This window comes from Dromiciops gliroides, chromosome 3, assembly GCF_019393635.1.
Source record: "Dromiciops gliroides isolate mDroGli1 chromosome 3, mDroGli1.pri, whole genome shotgun sequence".
Classification (NCBI taxonomy): domain Eukaryota; kingdom Metazoa; phylum Chordata; class Mammalia; order Microbiotheria; family Microbiotheriidae; genus Dromiciops; species Dromiciops gliroides.
This window is the reverse complement of record NC_057863.1, coordinates 423,472,264-423,499,752: the sequence shown is the minus strand read 5'-3', so window position 1 is coordinate 423,499,752 and position 27,489 is coordinate 423,472,264. Positions and strand designations below refer to the sequence as shown.

The window sequence follows — 27,489 nt, the reverse complement described above, 5'->3', positions numbered from 1 at the left end:
GAACTGATACTGAGTGAAGCAACAGGTGTGGATTGGAATGATTGGAATGATGCCACCTACTGGAGACTTGCTGTGGGAAAGCTCCACCATGAGGAAAATGCCTCAGAGGCATTGTGGCTTTTCCTTGGCGTCAAGAAATGACGTTTGCTCATGGGTGCTGTCTATCAAGGCTACCAGCCAATCAACTTGAGGAGCCTCCTATGGTCTGGGAGAAGACAGGAAGGAGAAAAAGGAGCCTGCAGGGAGAGCTCTGGGGCTTTTTGGGTTCCTGACTGGATGGTGGTGGCGGCAGAGGACTTCACAGGAAATTTGAGGAAAGATAGGAATGCCAGGCTGTTGGAATTCTGTTCTCAATCTTTTTCTTTCTATTTTCCAATAAACCCTTAAAAACCTAAACTCGTTTTATCAGTGATTTTAGTCAGTTTCCCCCAAAACTGGGGGAACAGATTAGAATCCACATTTAGAATCTTAAATTACACAGGATACAATGGAAGCTGTAGTCACAACCCTGCACACAGGCAGCCCAAGCCATAGGGTTGTCTTCTCACTGGATCTTTGCTGGAATTCAGTGATGAAAGAAGCATAGTAATAGAGTCAAGAAGTTCTTCAAAAATACATAAGGGGGTGGGGCAACTAGGTTGCACAGTGGATAAAGCACCAGCCCTGGATTCAGGAGGACCTGAGTTCAAATCTGACCTCAGACACTTGACACTAACTAGCTATGTGACCCTAAGCAAGTCACTTAACCCTCGTTGCCCCGCCCCCCCCAAATTTTAAAAATACATAAGATATGGTCCAATAGACAGTTCAAGCAGCCAAGAAACCAATCAGAAAGTTCATTTTCCAAGATATGAGGGGAACTTGCATATAAGGCCTCTGTGATCTAGTGACACTGACCTCTTTTCTATTCTTCACACAAGACACTCCACTTTCCAACTCCCAAGTATTTTCACTGGCTCTCCCCCATGCCTGGAATGCTCTCCCTTATCTCCATTTCCTGGCTTCCCTCCCTAGCTTCCTTCAAGTTCCAGCTAAAATCCTATCTTCTACAAGAAGCTTTCCTGATCTTACTGCTGGTAGGCTAAAACCTTCCTTAATGCCAGTATCTTCACTGATTATATCCTATTTACCCAATACATAATTGGTGTGTATAGTTGTTTGCATAACTTCCCCATTAGAATGAGCTCAAGAGCAGGGACTGTCTTTTGCTTTTCTTTGTATCATTTAGCACTGTACCTAACATTTAGAAGGCCCATAATAAGTGGCTGTTGACTAAGTGTGATGAAATAATGAGACTTAACAGATACTCAAAGACACACCTGGAGGTTAATCTAGACTGACTGAATCAAGTGAGAGTGATTAACTGCTGATTAGCCTACTTCAAGTTAACTGGGTTGTAATCCCACCTTGAGAACACCTTCAGAACCAATGGATTTGGATGATGCCAACCAATCAGCTTGAAGCAGTGTGTAAGGACCGCCTCTGTTCCAGACCTATCAAAAGCTTCCACAATCAGTTTGCTGGAGAGAGTTTGTGATTGAAGCAGGCTTGTGGCAGAGGACTTGAGGAAGAACCAGACCAGGCTGGAACTCTAGGCTAAATAGGCTTTTTTCTTAACTTTCTGAACTCCATGGGAATATCTGTATGCTTTAATAAATGTTTAATGCCCAAGGACTGGTGCTAAAGCTTCTAATTTAAGGCGACAATTTAGATTTTAAACATCACATAAGTGTATAGAAAAAAACCAGAATGAACAGCCTTGAGTTCATGCTATATAAGAATCAACTTGGGGCAGCTAGGTGGTGTAGTGGATAAAGCACCAGCCCTGGATTCAGGAGGATCTGAGTTCAAATCTGACCTCAGACATTTGACACTTACTATGTGATACTGGGCAAGTCACTTAACCCTCACTGCCCCGCAAAAAAAAAAAAAAAATCAACCTAAGAAAACATTTTTCCTGGAAAAGAGAAGTCTTATTCCATAACAGGATGAATTAAGCTAAAACTGCTAAATAACTTTTCAATAGATTGCATGCCATTTATAGCACCAAGGAGCATCAGTTATAAGTGAGGAAAAACATGTAAAAAATGTTTTTTAAAAAATCGTTCTCCTGCATTTATATGAAAGACACTTCCAGGAACTAGAAAATTCATTAATATGTATTTTGGTGTTCTCATGACAATGAAGCAAATATGAAAAAGTCACAGATGTTCAATTGTGAATTATAAGAGTAAACAATAAAGTTATATCCTTTGGTATCTCATAATTTTAACCTTTTATTAAGTACAATTGTTGATTAATATTATGCAAAAAAAAAGTTGGAATGGTTAGCAAACTCTAATTATATTTCATACCTGAAAAATGGTACATATTTGACAAGAGTTAAGTTACTCTGAAACCAGTTTCAGATACAAGTTAACAATCAAGAATTGAGAGAGCAAAAGCTTTATCTTCCTATCATCAGTATGTTTTATAATTAAATGACTTAGTTATGGTCTTAAAATTAAAAAATATGGGGCTCTTGAAATATTTGCATTTTCATTGTTTGTTGTTCAGTCATGTCTCTTCATGCCCCGATTTGGGGTTTTACTGGCAAAGATACTGGAGTAGTTTGCTATTTCCTTCTTCAGATCATTTTATAGATAAGGAAAGGAAGTCAGAGGGTTAAGTGACTTCTCCAGGGTCACACAGCTGATATGTCCCAAGACTCTGTCCCTAGCACCACCTAGCTGTCTAATATTTGCATAGGTGTCCCCCAAAGAGAGCAATTTTTAAGATTTGTTCAAATATTCTACTCACAATAGGCAGCAGAGGAGATAAAAGACAGACAGATGGCTTCAGGGAAAGACTAGACAAGTCACTTAACCTCTTAGTATCCTGGAGAAACCTAAAGTATTTGCATTGGTAGGAGTTTATCTGGGAGTACTCAAAGAAAAAGTGACAGGTACACCCCCTATCTCCACTTTATCATGATAAAGAAGTTGGGGATTAATCATTTGGATATGGCAACTCATGAAACAAAAAATATCCATCAACTCTGAAGGCTGAAACCTCCCACTGTAGTGGCAAAGTAGCTGAAGAAGTCAAGAATCAGGTTTGGGTTCCTACATATTTAACTCTTGATAAGCTAAATGGGAGATTCTTGTCCAACAACTAGTACCTTCCCACAAGATGGGAAAGACTGAATCAGTGATACTGCCATTTTCACTATAAAATTAAGAAAAAGAAAGCTGCAGTGAAATAAAAAGATAACAATCATCTGGTAAGATCATCTCCAGCCCTCCATTTGGGGGAGAGGTCCGGACTTCCACCACAGCTCAGCTGCCCTCTCACCCTGAAACTTCCTTAAATGCCTGTGGCCTTCACACACTGTAACTTCCCCCAAAAGTCCCCTTCTCTCATTGGTCAAGTTCTGAGTCTCCATTTTGGGGAGGGGTCTAGGTCTGCCATTTTTCATTCCTCTCCCTGTTCTGCTTCTTTGGCCTTTACCCTCATGTTCTGTGGGTACCTTCCCCAATTCCCAGCACTTCTTATCCACCCTGCAGTTTTTCAGCTCTCTCAAGTATATTGTCTTCCCCTAGTAGAATGTGAGATCCTTAAGGACAGGGTTTTGTTTTGTTTTCTTGATTGCTTGTGTTTGTATTCCCAGTGTTCGTTAGCACAGTGCCTGGCAGAGTAACCACTTAATGTCTTTTTTTGAGGGTTAAGTGACTTGCCCAAGGTCACACAGCTAGTAAGTGTCAAGTGTCTGAGACCGGATTTGAACTCCGGTCCTCCTGACTCCAGGACCAGTGCTCTATCCACTGCACCACCTAGCTGCCCCACACTTAATGTCTTTTGATTGGCTGTTTAATAGAGGCTCTGTGAAGTGAAAAAAGGATTTGGTAAAGTTGTGACAGAAAACATTAACAAGTACATAATAATTCTCATTTTATTTGAGCCAGACACAACTACTAAATTCAGAAAAGGAAGTAACAGTGATACAAGGAAAAAACAGAAATATAATAGATGTCAAAATTCCAGCATCAGAATGATAAACCCAATAAAGAGGTTAAAAGTAAATATTTGATCCGGACTTACTTAAAAACCTTCGAATTACAAGTGATATGGAGAGAACTGTTAAAGAGGATAAGCAGAGAATAAGCATTCTTTTCAAATGCACATAGAAGACTCACAAAAATTAATCTGAGACTAGCTTGTAAAAGGCAACAAATTAAAAAAAGTAGAAATAATATATGTTGTATTATTAAACTAGAGTAACCCAAAAGTTGTCTTAGAAAATGTAAACTACTAAATAAAACCAGTCCACACAGTTATATTCCAACAAATCAGACAACATAAAGGAAATAAATGACTACCTACAATATCATCAATTACCAAAATTGACAAAAGGAAATTTCTTCCATGTTTGTAACACTTTTATCTGGTCACATATGCTATTTGTCCTCATCTTCATTTATCCACTGCTCTGTTTAGCTGCCAATCTCTTATCTCTTTCTTCAGCAATAGTGAGACGGATACCTTTTCCACGAGGTAGAGAAATCCAAGGCTTATTACCTTTTCCAATAACAAAAATGTTTGAGAGCCTAGTGGCAAAGCTATTGCCATTGGCATCCTTCACATGGACAACATCAAAAGAGCCTGGATGCTTCTCCCTGTTGGTGATCACACCAATTCGACCCAAGTTAGCACCACCAGTCACCATACACAGGTTGCCAGTATCAAACTTGATGAAATCAGTGATCTTTCCAGTCTCCAAATCAATCTGCACAGTGTCATTCACTTTGATTAGAGGATCTGGATAACGGATTGTACGGGCATCATGGGTCACCAAATGAGGAATACCTTTTGTAGCCACAAAGATCTTTCTCACTTTGCACAGTTTATATTTTGCTTCTTCAGCTGTGATGCGATGAACAGCAAAACGGCCCTTGGTGTCATACACGAGACGAAAATGCTCTCCTGTCTTATCAATACTGATAACATCCATAAAGCCAGCAGGGTAGGTAATATCAGTACGGACTTTGCCATCAATCTTGATGAATCGCTGCATACAGATCTTCTTTACTTCATCTCCTGTCAGGGCATATTTGAGCCTATTTCTAAGGAAGATGATGAGAGGGAGGCATTCCCGCAGCTTGTGGGGGCCTGTGGAGGGTCTAGGAGCAAAAACTCCTGTCAACTTATCAAGCATCCAATGCTTTGGGGCTGCCACGCGCTTCAGGTGTTTCTTTGGACCACGAGCCATGGCTGTGCTGGGTCTACAGAAAGGTCACAACAGGAAATTAACAATTAGACCAGCCTCAGAGAAAGAAACAAGACAAACCATCAAAGAACCACCTGCCTCCCCTCCCCCCCACCCCCCATATAGCTCAGACAGGATTCCCAGGTGCATTCTTTCAAACCAAGAACAAATAATCCCTAGATTACACAGATTATTCAAAAGTTTCAAGATGAAACATTACTATTAACAGAGATCAGTCTCCTTCAATTTAGGAGCAGCGTGTAACAAACAGACTCAATACATGATTGTTAACTAATTCCTACCAATCTCCTTTCTAGTGCATCTAAAAAAATCCAACTGTTTCAATTAAAAAATTTGAGACAATAAAATGAGATGAGTAAAAAAAACACAGGACATAATATAAAACAAAACAGAATTATAAAATAGAAATAATGTTAAACCTAATGGACATTTAATATTCATGGATTATTAATGTAGCAAAAATGACAACTCCCAAACTAAATTATTAATTTATTTATCAATTTATGCATTGAAAGCAACACCAAGCAAAGTACCAAGGGGTTTCTTACAGAACTGGATAAAATCATTAGGAAATATACATGGAAAAAACAAACAGAAAAGAATATCAAGAGACACACTAGGGTAAAAAACAAATGACTATGGTATTCCATTTTCAGACTTTAAAATAAATTGCAAAAGTGATTATCATCAAAACTATCTGGTTGATTGTATATAAAAATGAAATAAAAGAAATATATCAATAAGATTCCAGACTCCAAATGTATACAAGAGATTAGTGTTTGATAAAGTTACAGAATTTTATAGAATAAAAACTGGGGAAAGGATTTAACATGTCTTAGGGAAGAGTGGTTATTAATTGCTTTACTGGAAAATGGTTTTATCTCACATCATATACTTCAATGAATTGCAGTTGGATGACAGACAAAAAAAAAAAAACCCTTTAAAATTTGGGGGAGGGGGCAGCTAGGTGGCACAGTGGATAAAGCACTGGCCCTGGATTCAGGAGGACCTGAGTTCAAATACGACCTCAGACACTTGACACTAGCTGTGTGACCCTGGGCAAGTCACTTAACCCTCATTGCCCCACCAAAAAAATATATAGGAGAATGGAATATATATTTAACTCTTACAGAGGGAAAATTACTTTTTTAATAAAACAAAAAGGATTAATGATATGTGACAATTGTAGTGACGCCACCTGCTGGAAAGTTACTATAGGAAAGCTCCGCCATGAGAAGGCATTTGAGGGCGAGCTATATGGCTTGGAAGGTCAGGAAGACATTTGCTAGTGGGTACTGTCTATCCAAAGCTATCAGCCAATTAGCTTGGAGCTGTGTGTGGGGACAGGACATTTCTATTTTTCACAGGAGGCTTGTGGGATGGAGAAGGGGTGGTTCTCTCTCTTTTTTGTCAGGACTCTCATGGAGAGTGGAGCAAAAATGCTGGCTCCCTGAGATAGATAGATGTAGACATCTAGGCCTCTTTCTCTCTCTCCAGCAAATTCTTATGCTCCTTAATAAATGCTTAAAAGTCTTGCTAAAGCTTCTAATTTATTGGCGACTACTCATTAGATTTTTAGACAGACTAGCTAAAATTTACAGATAGCAACTTTATAGATAGAACAGGGTTTTTTAAAATATTTTTTGCAGGGCAATGAGGGTTAAGTGACTTGCCCAGGGTCACACAGCTAGTAAGTGTCAAGTGTCTGAGGTCAGACTTGAACTCAGGTCCTCCTGAATCCAGGGCCAGTGCTTTATCCACTGTACCACCTAGCTGCCCTAGGACAGTTATATTAAAATAAATTTCTATACAATAAAATATAATCAACAAAAAAAAGCTTTAAAATCTTTATGCTAAGAAACATTAAAACATAAGGAATGGTTACATACTGACAGACAACTCCCAGTTGACAACAGTTAATAGTTATGGGATAATTAATTTTTCAGAAAAGCAAACACAGATTGCATCATAGGCCTATAAACTGGTTGGGATCTCAAAGGTTAGAGTATTGCTAATCACTTTTTTAAAATGCTTAACTTCATTAATAATTAAAAAGATGCAAAATAAAACAACCCAAGTGTGAGAAAATAATGGGATTTGGCAGACTTCCAGGGGCCCCACCTGAAGACTGATTTGGAATTGATTGAATTGGGTGACTCACTGAGAACCTACTTAAGATTGATTAAATCAAGACCACACCTGGCCAGCCCAGAGTTGGGGGTTGTTCTCAGAGGCTGTGGACTACAACATCAACACAAGACCACCCTCAACCAATCAGCTTGAAGGACAGCCTCTTCAGGGAGGGAGACAGGAAGTCAAAAGGGAGGTTGGCTCCCTATCTCTGGCCTTTTTCCTTCTGGAACCTCAGGTTGGTGGCTGAGAGGAGTCCAGTCTGAAAACTAGGGAAGATAGGCTTCCTTTTCTGAACTCCACGTGTTCTATCTTTACTAACCTATAATATGTTTTAATAAATGCTTAATGCCAAAAACAGGTGCTGATGTTTCTAGCTTTTAAGTAAATCATATAAAGTTGGGGGTAGAAACAAGGCAACCACACATTAGATTTTAAACATTACACAAGTTACCCCCTAATTGGCAAAGATAAATGTAAGAAAACCAGAAATCCACCTGGCAGTTCTATAGAGGTTACCAAAAAAATTATATCCTTGACCTAATAACTCCATATATTTTAAAAGTATTTTTCTCAACACATTAGAAAGTATATGTATTTTAACAACCATTTTACTTTGGTATTTCATGAATCCACAATTTCATTGATGCTGGTACTCCTATCATCAACGATACATACCCAGTAGGTCTTTCAATAATATCTGTGGCTAAAAAAATTAAGCCTCTGGTGAAGAGCCTCTCTGAACTTGGCTCAATTGATCCTCAAAAGACAAACATGCCCCTATTACTAAGTAAATCTGGAACTCAAAACCTTTCTAACTTAGTAGGGCTACTGTGAGTCAGTGTTTCTATGAAATAGAAACTTTTCCAAGCACTCAACATTATCAAACCATATAGTTTTTGTTCATTTATTGAGTATAAATTAAAACCAGGCCCCCCCCCCAAAAAGTGTAGGTAGCTCATTATCTTTATGAGCAAGTCATGCATGTGAAAATCCTGCCTTTAGTTTCTATACCACCTACAAATTTTCTCAGCAATATTTTACCCAAAGAAAATATACTGACATTTATGATAGAATGAGATATAAACTGAATTTTTTGTCTCTGAAAAAATTGTCATCTCATCATGGCGGCACAAAAAACTCCTTTATCAATTCCTTTGAAAGTGGCTATATTGGGGAGTTTTGCATCATTATTCCTATATTCACCTGCTTTAATAGTCTGTAGTATGAATTTAGGTTCAATAGTACTGGACTTGAAGTCAGTAATGTCTGGATTTGGATTCTAAATCAGAACCTGTGCAAGTCACTTTACTCAGCCTCAGTTTCCTCCTCTGTGATATAGGGATAATTAATAAAGCTTTATCTGTTATACTGATCAACTTAATACATGCAAACCTTAAAACAACTATATAAATATTACCTATTGCTATTATTAATGGAGATGTAACTGGGATACTGGAAAAAAAATGATAGATTTGGGATGAAAGGACTTTGGTTCCAATTCACAATCTGGTAATCACTAACAGTGTGAACCACGACAAGTCAGTCTCCAGGGACTATTTTCTTCATGTACAAAGTAAAGAGGTTAGACTAGAAGACCTTCAAGGTCCCTTTCAACTCTGAATCCATGACATTTCAGCAGCTATATAAGTGGAGAAAATTCATTTTGTGCAGTAGATAATCTGAAGAAATAGAAAAAAGATTTAGATAACTAATACAGCAGGAAATGGCTAGTAGTCTAGTCTGGCTACGATGTAAAATGGAAGATAACATGAAATAAAGCTAAAAGTTGTACTATAGTCAAATTGCAGAGCTTTGAGTGATAAAATAAAGAATGCAGATATTTAGTCCTAAAGGCCACAGGAAGAGAGTGACATTCATAGGATAGCAGAGGTGTAACTTTTTCCCACTTGAGACCCCTTTTCGCAGGAGAAATTTTTACATGATCCCGGGTATATAGATGTATATATAAGCTTTTACCATTGCCAAATTTGTCACTACCTCCACATTCAGTTACACAATCCCATAGGGTCATGACCCACAGTTTAAGAAGCTTTGATCTAGAGGCAGCAAGATAATACAGTGGATAAAGCACTGGCCCTGGATTCAAGAGGACCTGAGTTCAAATCCTGCCTCATACACTTGACCCTTACTAGCTGTGTGACTCTGGGCAAGTCACTTAACCCCCACTGCCCTACAAAAAATTAAAAAATTTTAAAAGCTTTGATCTAGCCCAACTCTCCCCTTTTAAAGAAGAAACTGAGGTCCTAAGAAGTTAAGTTATTTTTGAGCAGGAAAATAACGAGATGAGTCCTATAAAGGAAGATGACTTTAGATACAAAATGTGAAGAACATACTTCGGAAGAGTCTAAGCAAGAAGACCAGTTGGTAGGTTACCTAAGAGTCCAGACAAATGATCTGAGCTTTTTGATTATACACTGTGTGTGTGTGGGGGGGGGGGTTGGGGGGGTAGACCCAGGGACTTTAACCAGGCATCCTCACTCTTCATTTATATTTACTTGCAACTAAAGTTAATACTATGGTTGTGAATCTGGATGACTAAAAGGATGGGAAAAGGGTTGAGTTGTATGGTGTGGAAGCATTTTTTTTTAAAAACCCTTTTTAGTTTAACTCCAAATATTAATAAATATTTCTGTAGCCTAAAGTCTTTTCCAGACTTTTGTCCTTTAGTAAAGTTTGTAAAGGTCAAAACCAAAAGTTAAAGCCTGGGGAAAATTAGATTATGAATTGTAACCAAACTCAAGAGAAAAAACTTCCTAATTAAGAGAAATTAATTCCCTCCCATATTTTGAAGGGATTAGAGTAGGAACTCATCAAAGCCCCACTGATTATTCTGGGAGAGATTTAGAACAGAGCTGAGTATTTAGAAGATATGATGACCTGTTCTTATAGTGAAATTCTTTTTTTGTGTGTTTGACTTCACTGGTACTCAGGTGAAGCCTACAGAGCCCTTCTCAAAATGTTTAAATACATAAAATAGACAGTTACAAAGAAAAGCAACAATATATTTATTTAGAAGGTTATGAAAATATTTTCCAATCCAAGTTCAAAGACCTTATGAAATGAATTCACTAAGTGTATGGACCCTAAGATTAGAAACTTTGTTATATTCACCAGAGTAAAATATTAAAAACCCTTTGGACATGCTGAGACCTTTTCTTTGTTCAAGATTCTTTTTTTTTTTTTTTTTTTTTTTTTTAGTGAGGCAATTGGGGTTAAGTGACTTGCCCAGGGTCACACAGCTAGTAAGTGTTAAGTGTCTGAGGCCGGATTTGAACTCAGGTACTCCTGACTCCAGGGCCGGTGCTCTATCCACTGCGCCACCTAGCTGCCCCCAAGATTCTTATAAATGTTACCCCAAATTGTCTTCTAAGAATAAGATGTTGACCCTGGGGAAATCACTTAACCCCAATTGCCCACACACACACACACACACACACACACACACACACACACACACACACACACACACACACACACACACACACACACACACACACACACACACACAGAATATGTTCAGAGGGCAAGCTAAGTGGCACAGTGGATAAAGCAAATCCAGCCTCAGACACTTGACACTTACTAGCTGTGTGACCCTGGTAAATCACTTAACCCTCATTGCCCTGCCAAAAAAAGAAAAGGAAAAGAAAAGGAAAAAAAAAAAGAGTAAGATGTTCAGGGGGAAAAGAAGCATTATATCAGTTTGGAAATTTCTTTTAACCTAGAACCGTTTGGGTTCGGAATAATGCTAACTGATACAATTTGTTTCTAAAAAGACAGTACAATACTAATATTTTGACTACTGGTAAAATGTTTTCTTTCCAAGCATAGACTTATAATCTAGTTGTGAGATCAAAGGGAAGGATATGAGGAAGAAAAAAACCCAACTTTAAAAAAAAAGTTTTGTGAATATCAAAATTTTGTTATGGGATAAAGCTGTAATATTCTTTGCAAAGGTGGGGGTCATGGAAGTAAAACATAGCATAGGCTGTCAGACTTAAGAGACTATCTTAGTTTACTGAATTGCTCCCTCTTTTTAAAAAAATTTTGTCATACAAGACAACTACCTGGATAGGAGAGGGATAGATTAAAAGAAGGTAATGTAAAAGCAAGATATCAATGAAATGTCAAAAATAAAACAATAAAGCTTCAAAAAATTTAATTTAATACTGTTACCTGGTTATCATCAAAATACATAGCATATTTTGATGATTTTGAAGTTTTCATTTGATAGGTAGAACATCAAATGTCCAAGTTGGTAAGGAATGAGTAAAACATTAGAAATTTTAAAGCCATGTAAGCCTTATCTATATTTAATGAAAAATAAACACTCAGATCCTATGTTGAATACAAGAACCACACCTTTAAAAAAATGTGGGGGCAGCTAGGTGGTGCAGTGGATAAAGCACCGGCCCTGGATTCAGGAATACCTGGGTTCAAATCCAGCCTCAGACACTTGACACTTACTAGCTGTGTGACCCTGGGCAAGTCACTTAACCCCTATTGCCCTGCCAAAAAAACAAAAACAAACAAAAAAACGTGCAGATAATTAAAGTGAATCTCTAGGGAAAATGTTATAGCTTAATTTGCTGTCATACTACATTAATTGGAAATATAATTATTTTGCATCCCATGTATAACATTACATGAGCAAAAGAACTTCATTACTACTTTACGACATTTCTTAATACAGTTGACTTTTAATGCTTTTAATCTAAGTCCAGAAAGATATGAGTATTTAATGAAATCATGGAAAATATGGGATAAAGGAAAAAGAATTATTCATCAAGTCCAAAAACATTTTAAAAGGACACACCTTGAAGTTCAATTAAAATAAAGACTATACTGAACACTAAATGTCCTATTTATTATTCCCATGAAGTTAATGCAAGCTGTCCTTTTTAAGTATTTTTCAAAGACAGGTCTGAACACTTCACCCTCCTAATTCAAAAGTCTTCCCCATTGCCTAAAGGGGAGAATACAAAATTAGAATTTTAAATCCCCACGATCTCGCTTTCATCTACCTCTCCATGCTGTGGCCCAGCCAAAGTGTCTTACCAGCTGTTTCCCCAATCCCATCGTCTACAGAATGCTACACATCTGGACATATACCTATCATTCATAAAATCCATGGCATCCTTCAAAGCATATAGCTCTAATTATAGATTCTTGCATAAGGCTTTCTTGAACCCTCTTATCTAGTGCTCTCTCCCTCAATAAATTGTCTTCTATATCTTGGATCTTACTTATAATTACACTATTGCACCCTGGCCTCAGTAAGTATAAGTTCCTGAAGGGCAGGGGCGAATCTAGGTTCTGTGTATTTTTGTATCCCCAGATAAATAGGCCACTTTAAAAGGTTTCTTAAATTGAATTCAAAGGTCCACAGTGGTGGGAGCAGAATGAAAGGAATCTTGGTGGGTTTTAGTCTAAAGATCAGTATTTCAAAATGAGTTCTTCTACGAACTCGTAATCATTTCACTTCTTTGGACCTAATTTTACATTTTTGTAAAACATCTCAAAATAGGCCTCCGACTGCAACACTATAGTTTTAATGAGACACCTTCTTTTTAAAGGAAGCTATTGAGCCACGTGTCTTTATCATGGAGGGTGAGCAGCTACCACTCTTCCATGTATCGTCCAGCCTAAGGTACACCACACAATCAGAGAAATAGGATTCCCCCAAACCCCTCACCCTCCGAATCAACACCTGGAATCTCAAGGGCACCGGCGGGATGAGTCTCGGTTCTCGCGAGAAGTTCTCAGCACGCCTTACCGCAGTCAGTAGAGTCGGAGCCCAATCCTTGCTCTCCACCAAAACTGCAACGCGGCCTAGGTCCACACAATAAGTGAGGAAGGGGATCACTCTTGAACTTGTCTGACCTGATAACAAGAGACGAAAGTTAAGCTGAACTGTGATTGACAAACGGAAAGAAAGTAGTAAGATCACTCCGAAAATAAGCACCTACCTACCGGATCCGTAACCACGAGGACGTCTGAGAACTTCCGCTCTCCCAGCCACGCCTCCCCGCCAGACGTCACTCACGTAGGACCTCCGGGAGGGGCCTGAGGCGACAAGACAACGTGACGCACAGGGATTTCTTACCCTCCCCTCTCCCCCCCCCAAAAAAAAAACCAAACCCCAACACGCCAAAGTGGCGCATGCGTATTCCTGCTTCCGGTTGCTTCACTGGAGAGGGGGGCCCCCACAATGCTCCGCGGCACCGGTTCCGACCTGTCGCAAAGGCCGCTTTTTACTCGGGCGTGAGCGACTCCCCTTCCGCGCTGGGCGGCGGTGGCGGCGGCGGTGCCAGCAGCGGCCTTATTCCCCTCCCCCATTCCCCTCCAGTTGGACCCCAGCGGTGCAGTGCCCTGAGCCTGGGCCCTCTCCGCGATGCCCCCCAAGAAACAGGCTCCGGCTGGGGGCAACAAAAAGGCGGAGCAGAAAAAGAAGGAGAAAATCATTGAGGTGAGTGAGTGGCCCCTCCCTCCGGAACTGGGGCCTCCGAGCGCCCGCGCTCCGGTCCCGCAGGCTCTTGGATCTCTTGTGTCCACGTGTCTCGTCTCAATTCCAACCTCTGCCCCCTTGCCGCACGCCCCGCTTGGCGGCCTCCTCGCCACCCCTTTCCCATCCTCATAGCTTTTCCGTAATCCCTATAGTGATGCTTCCCTTCTTATCGCCATAGTGACTCTGACCCGTGGCCGGGGTGTGCTGAGGGTGGGGGAGGGGGAAGGGGCGAGGCAAGTATTCTTGCCTCCCCCCTCACCCCACAGGCTGCTGCCCCTGCTGCCTGGTGCCCCATCTTTGCAAAACATGCACTCACTCGCTCTGATCTCTCTGTGGATTTTGTTGAAGTATGACCATCCCCGCCCCCTTTAGTGTCCTCTCCCATGCAGGCTGATGGTCTTTGTCCCTTCCATCCAGTACACCCGGTGCTGTAGGAATTGGGAAAGCCATGTTGTTCCTTGGTCCGCCAGGGGCCCTTTTTAGTCTAGCATTTCGTTTTTTGACTCTCTGGCCTCTGGTTTCTCCCTCCTCCACACCCTAACAACAACCAAAAATATCAGAGGTGGAAAGAAAAAAAAATTATGAGAAAGGGTTTTTTTTTGGTCACGCTATCCCAATATTCTTGCCATTTCGTTCTGATCTCCTCTGTAAAGGTACTACAAAAATAACAAAATCACTCAATTTAAATAGGAAGGGATGATCATTCAAAAAATAGGGATTTTAGAAATTTGTCCCTCCAGATTGTATGTTGCCATAAACTACTTGATGTCTGTTTATGTTCATGCAGTTATGCCTTAAAGGGTTATCCGAAAATTCCCTTCATTCTTTATCGTTAGTGTTATTCACAATTAAAATTTTAGAAGAGGTAAACATTAATATATGTGTGTGTGCGTAATGGCTTTTTTTATTTCTATCTCAGGACAACTTTTTGTGAAGTGCTTATTTCTCCCAGTGCTTTTAAAAGTTTTAGGGGGCAGCTAGGAGGGGAAGTGGATAAAGCACCGGCTCTGGATTCTGGAGGACCTGAGTTCAAATTCGGCCTCAGACACTTGACACTAGCTGTGTTTCCCTGGGCGTCACTTAACCCTCATTGCCCCGAGGGGGAGAGGGGGGAGTGTTGAACCATCTAAGTGCCTTCTCTGTGTACCTATATTAGCTATATAATACAGTCAAACTGAATTTCTTCTGGCTTATTTAAACTTCTTGTTTTTAAAGGAGGTATAATCACTTACAAAGTGATTTAAACAACTTCATACCTGAATTCACAAGAAATCATCCTGACAAATGTCAAAATTAAATCTAGCCAGTTGTTCACGTAAGAAAGATGAGAACTCACCCCCCCCCCAAAAAAAATATTGCTTGTTAAAATTAAGGATAAAGTCTGTAACTGAGCTTCAAAACCTTTTTTACATTATGCTTTTCGTTTGTTTAGCCTGTTCTCTCCCTCATACCTCTTTTTTAAAATATATTTGCATTTCTTTCTTTCTTCCTCTTTTATTTTGGTGAGGCAATTGGGGTTAAGTGACTTGCCCAGGATCACACAGCTAGTAAGTGTCAAGTGTCTGAGGTCGAATTTGAACTCAGGTCCTCCTGTCTCCAAGGCCAGTGCTCTATCTACTGTGCCACCTAGCTGCCCCTCCCTCATACCTCTGTAAAGAATTAATTGTTATTTGAGGGTTTTATGCCTCAGTTAATGTGACGCTTTTATCATACAAGCTTTTAGTACCAGAATCATGTGTTTATCTTATTCTTAATATTAAGATGTTTTCATATTAGCACACTTACTGTGCAAATTTTATAAAGTTTAAGGACTGGTTATGTTCAGTTTTGTGCTATGTGTAGGTGAATGGAAAGTAAAAAGTCTAATAATACCTAATGTTGTATGGGTAAAAATAGGATTTGACAACTAACTGTTTGAGGTTGCTCAGTTTGTCTGTAAGCATTTATCAAGAGGCTACTTTGTGCCAAACATCATGCCAAATGTTGGGGATACAGAAAGTCAGAAGACGGTTCCTAATGTAGATTGTCTCCACAGTCTAATAGAGTAGGGAAAAGGAGGAGCTGAAGCTGGTATTTGTTACAAACCTGGAAAATTAGGCTATGGAGCCTTTGACCTAAATAGGGAATTTTGGGGAGAGGATATTGAGTTTATTTGATATATTGAGCTTGAGACATTTTTAAGTTTTCAATAATTGGTGATGTGGGACTGAAGATCAGGAGATAGATTGGGACTGTATATGTAGATCTAAAAGGCATATGCATTCAGATGATTTGAACACATGGGAGTTGCTGAAGTTACCAAAAGAGAGCAAAGAGGGAGAAGGGAAAAGGTCATAGGACAGCATCTTGAGGAATACCCACACTTAGGAAAAAATGACAGTGACAATAAACCAGCAAAGAAAATTGAAAAGTGAGTAGGCAGGAAAGAAAAGAACTGGGAAAGGAGGGGATATTTTTAAAATGTCGGGGGGGGGGGGCAGCTAGCTGGTGCAGTGGATAGATAAAGCACAGGCCCTGGATTCAGGAGGACCCGAGTTCAAATTCAACCTCAGACACTTGACACTTCCTGGCTGTGTGACCAAGGGCAAGTAACTTAACCCTCGTTGCCCCACCCAAAAAAATCCCATAATTTAAAATAGTGTCCAAAGGAATAGATTGAGAAGGACATGGACTGTGAAAAGACCATTCAAATCAATAGTCTTTACTCATTGGTAACTAAAAAGAATAGTTTGGGTTGTAATGATTTTTTAAAATCATTTTGGAGAGAGGAGGTAGAGGCAAGGAGTTAGAGACAGCTTTTTCTAGAAGGTCTGCTTGAGAAAGGGAAGAAAAATAAAGGACATATTTCATACCTTGAAGGGGATTGTAGGAGTTGACGCTTTTTTGTTTTGGTTTGGTTTTAAGATTGGGGGCAATCGAACACATTTTAAGGCAACAGGGAAGGAACCAGTGGATAAGGAGAGGTCGGAGATTTGAGGATAACATGATAAACTTTGTAGGAGAGTTGTCTTTGGCAGTTAGAAGAGCTACTGTCAGAGACTAGGAAAAAGGAGAGGGTGGGAACTAAGGGAAATGAAGAGAATGGAAGAGGTAGCTCAGTTGAATGGTATCAATTGTTTCGGATAGGAGACAAGTTCCTCAGCTGAGAGGTGGAAGAAGAGAGATATGAAAGGCTTTACGGAGGGCAAAGAAGTATTGTAATAGCTTTTGTGAAGAATGGGGGGATCAATTGGGGAAGATTAAAAGGCTATCTTGCTGCAGAGAGGGCCTGATTAAAAGTTGGATAATCCAGGACAATTTTGGCAAGAGATGAGTTGAGCATTGTTAGGACAACTGAGATTAGAGAGCCAAGTACATTGTAGAGTTAAAATGCCTAATTAATGGTCAGGATTTAAAAGGAGGAAAATGGATTAGGGTAATGGTCTGAGCAGGTACTAAGATGGAAAGAAAAATTGAAGGTCTCAAGAGCAAAGAATTGGTTTAGGAAGGGTGAGACATAGGAAGAAAAGGAATAATAGTCAATTAACATTAGTAAGATACTGTGTGACCATGTGAGGCTGAGGTGGAATGAATACAAACACTGGTTTGTATTCTAAATGCATATCGATACATTCAAATGTATCTGAAGATAAACATACAACCACCCCAAAATGACAGATTAAAAAATAATAAAAACAAACCAGACATTTTAAATGTATACTTTAATTTTTAGTTTAGGAAATACTTGAGGATCTTCCAAGTGCCTTGGAGTCAGCATTATAAACATCAACTACAATTTATTGCCAGTGTACAGAAGTGCTGGTTAATAAGTCAAGCTAATGAAATCAGCTAAGAGTTTACTGTATTTGAAACATTATTAGTAAAAGGAGTTCTGGACTTGGAAGAACTAAGTGCAAGTCACAACATTACCACTTATTAACAAGGTGATGTTGGGCAAGTCACTTAACCTGTGAGGAAATTGTACTAAATTAATTCTTTCAGAGATGTTTAGATGCTATCAGACATTCACATACTAATATGGTAGCTTTACGTCCCTCTCCTCTCTATTCCATCATCTTCCAATCAAATAAATATTAAGTATTTATTAAACACCTACCAAGTGCCAAGCAGTGTATTAAAACTGGGTATGAAAAGCCAAAAATGAAAGCCTTTGCCCTTAAGTATTTTACATTCTATTGGAAGAACAATAAATAAGTGAATGTATCTGCAAAATAAATTCAAGGTAATTAGAGGGACTAGCAGCTATGGAAAGGTCTATGTAAAAGGTGGCACTTTGAAGGAAATGGGGGATTTTAAGAAATGAAAGTAAGGAATGAATGTATGTAAGGCATGGGGGAGGGGAGGTGCTGTACAAAAATGGTACAGAGAGAAATGTGGGGAACAGCAAGAAAGTCAATTTGGCTCCAAAGTAGAATATCATAAAGCCAGAAAGGTCATTTGAAACCCAGTTGTAAAGTTAACGGGGAGCTGGATTTTAAGGAATATACATACATGGTCAGGCTTGTGTTTTAGGAACAGCAGCCACAGATGGTATGGAAAGAGGAGAGATTGAAGGGAGACCAATTGGGAAACCATTGCAGTGGTTCAGGGCCTTAACACCTCTTCTGAACCATTACAGCAGCCTCCTATTTGATTTTCTAGATCAGTTGGACAAATTCCTAACTCTCCCAATGGTTAAATTCACTGATGGGGGGGGGGTATGTTTGTGTCTTCCCAAAGCCCCTTTAACATTGTGTTTCTTTTTAATAATCTTTGCCAGTTTGATTAGTGTCAGGTATTTAATTTGTGTTTCTTTTATTAGTAGCAATCTTATGGTTGATTGGTTGATTATTTGTGACTTTTTAATCTTTTAGGAATGGCTCTTAGTCTTGTATATTTTTGTCTTCCCTATAGATCTTAGATACAAAATTTTTGGTTTTGATTTGGTTAAAAATTCTCCCAGGTCAAAGCCATGAAAGGATCTCCTTTCATTCTCATTCTCTTTTTATGATGGGACTTTTGTGTATAAGTTGAGTATATATTTGAAGCTTATTATTGATTTATGATGCTGGTCTGAACTTAACCTCTGCGACACTACACTTCCTTCTAATTGAGTTTTCTTGACATGGTGCATGCTAAATGCAAGTTGATTAAAAAAATGCCAATTGTATTCGATTACATTTGGGTCTTGCTAATTCTAGTCTGTTCCTTATTTATACTGTATACCCTTTTCTGTATTTTAACCAGTGCCAGATAGTTTTGAGAATTTTTATTTTATAATATTGATCACTTGCCTACTTTAAGTGTAATTTTGGATAGGAACTTCAGTAGAAAATAAGATTTGAAGGGAAGCTTGTTGATGCAAAAAAGAGAGGAACTTAATGACTGCTTAAAACGTGCTTTTTTCTTTGTGAAGACCTTTTTATGATATTTCTCATTTAGGACAAAACTTTTGGTTTGAAGAATAAGAAAGGGGCAAAGCAACAGAAGTTCATCAAGGCTGTGACTCATCAAGTTAAATTTGGTCAACAAAATCCACGACAGGTATGTACTTTTCATGTTATGTTTGATCATAAAACTTATCCATAAAGAAGTGTTTTATCAGATGAGTTGTCAAGGTGGAGTTTCATCATGACTGCATTTTAATGAGGCCACTGCATTCCTTATTTCTCTGAGCTACCTACCTGACTTTGATCTGAATGGTAATGCTGTATTAGAAAAACAATTTATATTTAATCTAACACTTATGAACAAGAAATAGCTGTTAATTGGAACTTCATTCAGAAAATTGATTGCCTTTTTCAGTTGGTTCTGGCAATGCCTTCTTGTTAATCATATAGACACTTCTTATTCCAGAACAGGGAGAACCTTGTCTTTTATCTCTTAACTGTGGTAGAGAACAAAACTTGCAAAAAATATTTAAGTGATATTTTTGTTTTTTGTCAAACTTTCTTCCTATTCCCTTTCCCTGAACACCATCTTTTATATCAAAAAAAAATTTTTTAAAGATGGCAGATATAGTTCAACAAAACTAACCAACATATTTAAAATGTGTGATACTATATGCTGTGTTCCATATGCCTGTTCCCATACCTCTGCAAGGAAGTAGAAGGCAGTGCCTTCTCTTTTCTTTGGGGCCCAGATTGGGCATTATAATTTCACTACATGCAGCTTTATTATTTTGTTGTTCTCTCCATTTACATTATTGTAGTCATTCTGTATGTTGCTTTCTTAGTTCAGCTCATTTCATTTTTCTATCAGTCTTCTCATACTTCTCTATTCATCAGAATTATTATTTCTTAGATCTTATTAATATTCTAGTACATTTCTTTCTATTATATGACAAGTTTTTTCAGCCATTCCTAGTCTATGCCCATCTATTTTGTTTACAAGTCTTTACTAACACAAAAGGTCTTACTGTAAGGGGCAGCTAGGTGGTGCAGTGGATAAAGCACAGATCCTGGATTCAGGAGTACCTGAGTTCAATTCTGGCCTCAGACACTTGACACTTACTAGCTGTGTGACCCTGGGCAAGTCACTTAACCCCCATTGCCCCAAAATGAATGAATGAATGAAAAGGTCTTACTATAAATATTTTGGTGTACATAGAGCCTTTTTATTAATGTTCTTCTTGGAATGTATGCCAAAAGGTATAATCTTGGGGTCAAATGTATAGTCACTGTTGACATGATTTCAAATTGCTTTTCAGAATAATTGGACCAATTCACAGCTCTACCAACAAAGTATGGTGGGTCTGTCTTTCATAACCCCTCCCATATTGATTATTCCCATCTTTTGTCAGCTTTGCCAGTTTTCCAGGGGTGAGGTGAAATCTCAGATCATTTGATTTGCATTTCCTTTATTATTATTAATTTTTAGCACTCTTTGATGTGGTTGTTAAAAAAATCTCTTATGTAAAACACTTCATAGTCTCATAATGCCAAATAAGCATTGTTACACTATGTAATCCGACTTTCTTCTGTGAGTCCAAAGGGTTATTTTTCATTGTATAGGTTTATGAGGAATACACCTATATTGACTGGCCTAAAACTTTAAGGATTCTCATTTATTGGCAATTTTCTGTTGATGTATGCAATAAGATTTTAACAAGTATACCTCCTAAGGAACTAAACAGAAAAAAAAAATTGATTTAATTTTGTCAAGAAAATGTGATTTTTTTTTTTCAGGTTTTTGGCAAGTGGTTGTAACGAAGTACTCAGGAAACAAAACAACCCGTCCCTCATGAGTTTGCTATATTTAGATGAATTTTTTTTTTGTAGTATTTTCCAATATGTACATTTACTTTAAAATAAATACAAACTAATGAAGCTTTGACATAAACTATAAGATTAAACATTAAAATGACTAATAAAATGGTGATTTAGTGTTGAATTTATATTATTGAATGCTAATAATTTCATAGGTAACAGTTCCAAATCAAGGATAAAATCCTTGAAAACAGGTATTATGTTATAGTTTGTTTTACATCTTCTGTATTGTTTTACATCTTCTGTACAATTATTAAAAATCCTATTTTCAAGTACATTTCACCTGTAATTAATATGCAAATGATCATCTAAAGATTACCATCAGAGAGACAAGGGTAATGCCTACCTTATATGCTTTCTGTATTTTATGGTATACAAATTGCTATGCATTGCGCATACATAGTTTAACTTATGATATAGCCAATCTATAGTATAGCAATGCTCCTGAAACAATGCTTCATTGTATTTATTTAGTCTTTAGAATGTAAGTGATCTAAAATTAACGTTTTAAATCTGGAATTATAGGCTGCACAAAATGAAGGTGATAAAAAATTGAAGAAAGATGACAAGAAGAAGGAACTTCAGGAGCTAAATGAACTATTCAAACCAGTAGTTGCTGCTCAGAAAATAAGTAAAGGTAAAATTGGAAACTTAGTTGTTTCATTTGTGTTAAGCATAATTCATATAAAAGCTATTTGAATCCATTTTATTTTCATTTGTGTTTTCAAAGCATTTTTACTAAAAGTAGCTAGTTTGAAATTAATTATCCTTTAGGCCAAATTGACCATTGACTAATAACTCCCTTCTTGCTGTTAATTGTTTATTCAACTTGGTAGGTCGAACTCAAGTGGGCCCACCTATTTTACACTGTGGTACATATCACTATGGTACAATTACATCCTAGTGTATCCAAATTCCAGCAAATCCATGCTGAAAAAATATTGTCTCTTGAAAGAGAGGTAATGGTCTCGGGGTACATATTTAACATATATTTTTTGGACATGGCCTATTCAGTAATGATTGTTTTATTTGGCTATGTATATTTGTTTAATTAAAAAAAAAAAAAGATTTTTCTTTTCCTTTTCCCCCAAAGTGGGGGAAGAGCAGATGAGAGACAATGAAAGGAGATTTTAATTGAAAAGATCAAATTTTAAAATTTGGTATAAAAATAAATTGGGCAGTACATCAGAGATGGTCATAATCAGATTTTATGGTGTATATTATGAATTAACATTAAGAGTTGTCTTGTTGCCAATTATGAGAAATGACCAGGTAGTATATGTTTATACCAGTAACTTTATAACTTTAGAGTTAACATTTTTTCTGGTTTGGAGTCGTCTTTGTTCCTCACACATAGCGTAATATGACATTTTTAAAAATTTTAATTGAAATTAATTTAGTTTTTTATGATTTAACAATTTGTGAGTACCTTAAGTTAAGTACAGGCAGTCTGAGACATTGATTTTTGTGGTTGCTTTTTTTACCCCCCAAGAAATAGCAAAACAGCCAAAAGATTTTAATTACTATTATTGCTAATACCTTAGCACATAATCTGTCTTGTTCCCAAAAAGGCCTATTTCTGTACCTCATCTTCCTATCATTATGACCCTGTGTAATTAAAAGCACTATCCTTTGAGGCTGTGCCTCTAAGCTAATGCTTTTTGGAAGCTTGTTACTATCCTTGAGGATCCAGTCATCAGGTATTTAACTCGGCCACCTCATTCTAGCTCTCTTCTCTGAATAAAAGGGGCATTGTCAATGCCACTAACATTTCCCTCAGTTATCACTGGACCCTAAAGGGCCTGCTTGCTCCAAGGAACAAGTATTTCACCGATCTTATGGCTAGCATACTTTTATTTCTTGTTCCCTTAATTCTTATCATTGAGTCACGGTCTGCCAACATAAAAAAAAGTCTTTTCCCTGGTATCTCTTTCATTTCTGTGCAGTTTAGCCTTCATCTTCAGTCTCCTTCTTCCTCTGCTTTACCCCTTTTGTTTCTATTATTAGCAAAGTTCCCTTCATCCTAGATCTCTTCCTCTCATGTTTACTCAATCATACTTTTCTCAATTCTTATGCTTTCTATGGTTTTTGACACTCCCTATCCAAAGCCCTGCCTCCTTGATATGTTCTTCCTATGATACTCCTTTTTCCAATTTCTCCTACCTTCTTTGCTGAATAATCCCATCTCTTTAACAAAGATGTACTCCAGTCTGAGTCTTGTGCCTTCTCTTTCAGCTTGTCTTCCTCCTTTGGTGAATGTATCACTCTCCATAGATTCAGTTCAGAAATGTACAAAAGATTCATGTTTTTTAATCTTCCTCCTGAATTCTATTCCCCTCTCAACCAACTGCCTGCTGAGCATCTCCATCTAGATGTCTCTTTGGCCTCAAACTCAGCATGTTCAAATGGATAGAATATATCCTTATATCTTTTGAGGATATCAGCACCAAGATGCAGTAAAAGGATACTATAATTGGAATCCAAAGACCCTCAGGTTCAAATCCTTAGAAATTATGTTAGTAAAGGCAACTTTAGCCTGCACAGTATGGTTATGAGTATTTACCAACTCTATTTTCTCTCATACATACTATGAATTTTAAGAATTTAAGAGCGTATATTCAAATGTAACTGGATTATAGATCATTGTTAGTTGTGTATATTTTAGTAGTACTGTGGAAAGAGGACTGACCCTGGAATCAAAGGACACTTCTTATACTTGGTATCTATAAGACTATGGACAAATCATTTAATGTCCCAGGCAAGACTCAGCTTCTTCATCTATAAAACGAGGGGTTTGGACTAGAGCAACATATTTTTCACTGTTAAATCTATGATTTCTTCATACATTCTACAAATTGCCTCCTTGGGCCTTCGCATCTCATCTCACTAGCTGTGTGACTCTGGGCAGGTCACAATCCCAATTGACTTAAACATCTGAGGCCATCTCTAATCATCTTGAGATATAGATATATATATATATCATGCCACTGGACCCAGATAGCTCTGGAGGAGAGAGTGTGGTGGTGGCCTTCCTTGCACTGCCCTCCCTCCTTTGAAACCAGTTCAGTGCAAGTTATGATATCACCCTGGTGTCATGGTCCTCTTCAGGAACATAGGACAAACAACAAAAAATTGGCCTGCTTGCCATTTGTAGTACACAACATTCCAACTCCTGTCACATTGCTTTACCCTGTGCCTGGGAATAGGTTCTCTATTCAGAGAAGCCTCAGCCTCCTTCAAAGCTCAGTGAGGTGCCTCTTTGTACTATAAAACTGTCTACGTGGGGCAGTTAGGTGGCGCAGTGGATAGAGCACTGGCCCTGGAGTCAGGAGGACCTGAGTTCAAATCCGGCCTCAGACACTTAACACTTACTAGCTGTGTGACCCTGGGCAAGTCACTTAACCCCAGTTGCCTCACTAAAAAAAAAAAAAACTGTCCACGTGCAGATTACATTGTATATATTTTATATTAACTTATTGTGTACCTCATTTTTTTCTCAGAATTCCTTGAGGGCAAAGATGGTTTTGTTTTTGTTTTTGCCATGCTTGTCATGTAGTAGGTAAAAGAGGTTTGTTGAATTGGATTGAATAGTAAAGAGATAATCAGGCTCATGGTCATGAAGTGGTCTTGCAGTCATCAGAAAGGCTTAATACATACTAGAGTTGTTGTAACCACAGGCAAATGTCTTAACCTCTCTGTACCTCAGATGACTCTTAATACTTTAAATTATGGATGAGTTACTAATATTCTTCTGTGGAGTAGTTTCCAAGATAGAAGTTACACATACATACATACATACATACATACATACATACATACATACATACATACATACACATGTGTGCGTGTGCATGCGTGTGTGTGTGTGTGTACCTACTATGATGTTACAGGCCTGGTTTTTTTAAAAAAGAAATAGGAGGGCAGCTAGGTGGCACAGTGGATAGAACACCGGCCCTGGATTCAGGAGGACCTGAGTTCAAATCCGGCCTCAGACACTTTACACACTTACTAGCTGTGTGACCCTGGGCAAGTCACTTAACCCCAATTGCCTCACCAAAAAAAAAGAAAGAAATAGCATTATTTACATATAATTATAGCTCAATTTCTTTATCAGTGCATTGAACTCATCAGTTTATACAAAAGCTAATTATAGTCCATACTGAAACAATTCCTCATGATTTTGATGATGACTCGCTGATTTGAAATTTATACCCTTCCTTCTTCCAAACAGGATCAATAATGCCAAATTTTATCTTTCATTTGGTACAGGTGCAGATCCCAAATCCGTAGTATGTGCATTCTTCAAGCAAGGGCAATGTACTAAAGGAGATAAATGTAAGTTCTCCCATGATTTATCTCTGGAAAGAAAATGTGAAAAACGAAGTGTTTATATAGATGCAAGAGATGAAGAACTTGAAAAGGGTATGTATAGTTTTTTCTGTTATTAAATCTGAATATCCGTTATTAATTCATTGTTAGTGTTCAGTAGCAACTTTCATAATTAGAATCGCTTTTCTAAAGATTGACATTTTTTCTCTTTTGAATCGTAAACATAATTCCTTACATAATTTTATAATTAATACATAAAGAACAGTTAAGTGCACCAGATTTCTTTTTGTGATGTTATTTACCTTTAATACAGTATCTACATTTTTCTTAGAAGGAATATTATGTAATGGCAGAGGAGCTATAGTTATAGTGATTTTAACATCTTTTATATCTAGATACGATGGATAATTGGGATGAGAAAAAGCTGGAAGAAGTGGTGAACAAGAAGCATGGTGAGGCGGAAAAGAAAAAACCAAAAACTCAAATAGTATGTCCTTTTCTTGAATTGAGTTTGCAGTATTTGTTATCATTAGGGAGAAATTAATGTGGCAAGGTATTTGGCTTTTTTTAATAGGTCATATCTTAAATTTTTAAATAATTCTAGTTTATAATGATAAATGTGGTTTATGGGGAAACTGGGTTTTATTTTTTAAAACAGACTTTGGGACACTTTATGCCTTTTATTTTAATGAATCTATAATTTCATTAATTTGGTTATACATCCAATAGTGTATATTACAGTCCTGCACAATCGCATCCCATGTAGTTATTTTCCGTGTTCTACCATAGATTTCCCCAGTGTCCTTGGGGCCTTGCTTTAAATTATTTTATGTTTTATGAATACCAGAACAGATACATGATTCCCATTTACTGTTATCCCTTACTCTTGTCAGGCCTTTCCTTCCCTTCCTTTTCCTTAATTAAATATAATGTACACCACCTCCTGTGTGTTGGTTATCCCTGGAAATATTCTGTGACCATCTTATATCCCCCATGCATTTCTCCCTTGATCTTTGAATCACTTGAATTCTGGTGTTGAGATTCTTAGTCATATGATCCATTTGGATCATTAAAACTACATGTAGGGGCAGCTAGATGGCGCAGTGGATAGAGCACCGGCCCTGGAGTCAGGAGTACCTGAGTTCAAATCCGGCCTCAGACACTTAACACTTACTAGCTGTGTGACCCTGGGCAAGTCACTTAACCCCCACTGCCCCGCAAAAAAAAAAAAAAACCCTACATGTAGACCTGTAAGTATGGTTAACCATGCTCTGAATTCCTTCTCAATTCTGGGCCAAAGTTATTGCTCATCTAGAATATCTGCCAAAGATAAATGTAATGATGTACTACCTGGACCAACTGGTCTTCCAAAATACATGGCGTAATCTGAACAAGTATTTTTCATTCATTTAGCTCCTGTAAATTATTGGGCTAATTTTTAAGAGTTCCTGGATGGGGATGTGAGAATGGTCTGCAGGGTGCTTAGCCAGCAGGGCTGGAGGTATTGTCATGCTTCCCCCATTGCCCTGCCTCTCCTACATCTTGGATTTTTTTCCCTAAAAGCTTTAACCTCCAAGCCTATTATAGAGGGTGGGCCAGAAGACATGGTGTTGGGTTTTTTTTTTTGTTGTTGTTGTTGTTGTTGTTGTTGTTGTTGTTTTGCAGGCAATGGGGGTTAAGTGACTTGCCCAGGGTCACACAGATAGTAAGTGTCAAGTGTCTGAGGCCGGATCTGAACTCAGGGACTCCTGAATCCAGGGCCGGTGCTTTAACCACTGCACCATCTAGCTGCCCCCGACATGGTGTTTTAATAACTTTTTGAACATTATTTTTTCTTTATTTTTTGCCATTCATGATTTGATTTTTCACATGTAATATAAATTCATTTCCTATGTTTACTGTATATGGTACCCTAAATTAAAACAAAAATATTAAATATTGAAACCCCTTCATGGCTTTTGGCCCTGAGGTAGGGGTTGAGAGAGATT

General features: G+C 38.0%; 2 protein-coding genes across 5 annotated transcripts in view; one reads left to right on the top strand and one right to left on the bottom strand.

The window, feature by feature from the left end:
• Window positions 1-3,917: 3,917 nt before the first annotated feature.
• On the bottom strand, window positions 3,918-13,504 carry LOC122746005 (40S ribosomal protein S4, Y). Of its 4 annotated transcripts, none has more exons than XM_043991476.1 (3): window positions 13,387-13,504; window positions 13,128-13,300; window positions 3,918-5,261 (listed from the first exon to the last, which is right to left on the bottom strand). In XM_043991476.1, exon 3 carries the CDS (start codon window positions 5,246-5,248, stop codon window positions 4,457-4,459), a length of 792 nt encoding a protein of 263 aa, XP_043847411.1. In that variant the 5' UTR covers window positions 5,249-5,261; window positions 13,128-13,300; window positions 13,387-13,504; the 3' UTR covers window positions 3,918-4,456. The 4 variants fall into 4 exon arrangements, with proteins under 4 accessions (XP_043847411.1, XP_043847410.1, XP_043847413.1 ...); XM_043991475.1 differs by having other exon boundaries at window positions 13,194-13,300; window positions 13,387-13,502; XM_043991478.1 differs by having other exon boundaries at window positions 13,391-13,493.
• Window positions 13,505-13,663: 159 nt separating this feature from the next.
• ZC3H15 (zinc finger CCCH-type containing 15) overlaps window positions 13,664-27,489 on the top strand; it is a 34,232-nt gene continuing 20,406 nt past the window's right edge. The window contains exons 1-5 of the mRNA XM_043991474.1: window positions 13,664-13,886; window positions 19,347-19,448; window positions 21,698-21,809; window positions 25,442-25,594; window positions 25,897-25,988. Coding sequence (XP_043847409.1) covers window positions 13,812-13,886; window positions 19,347-19,448; window positions 21,698-21,809; window positions 25,442-25,594; window positions 25,897-25,988 — 534 coding nt within the window. The 5' untranslated portion in view covers window positions 13,664-13,811. The remainder of the gene's footprint in view (window positions 13,887-19,346; window positions 19,449-21,697; window positions 21,810-25,441; window positions 25,595-25,896; window positions 25,989-27,489) is intronic.

Coding starts and splice junctions, on each gene's coding strand:
- LOC122746005 (XM_043991476.1), bottom strand. CDS start 5,248: ATGGCTCGTGGTCCAAAGAAACACCTGAAGCGCGTGGCAGCCCCAAAG.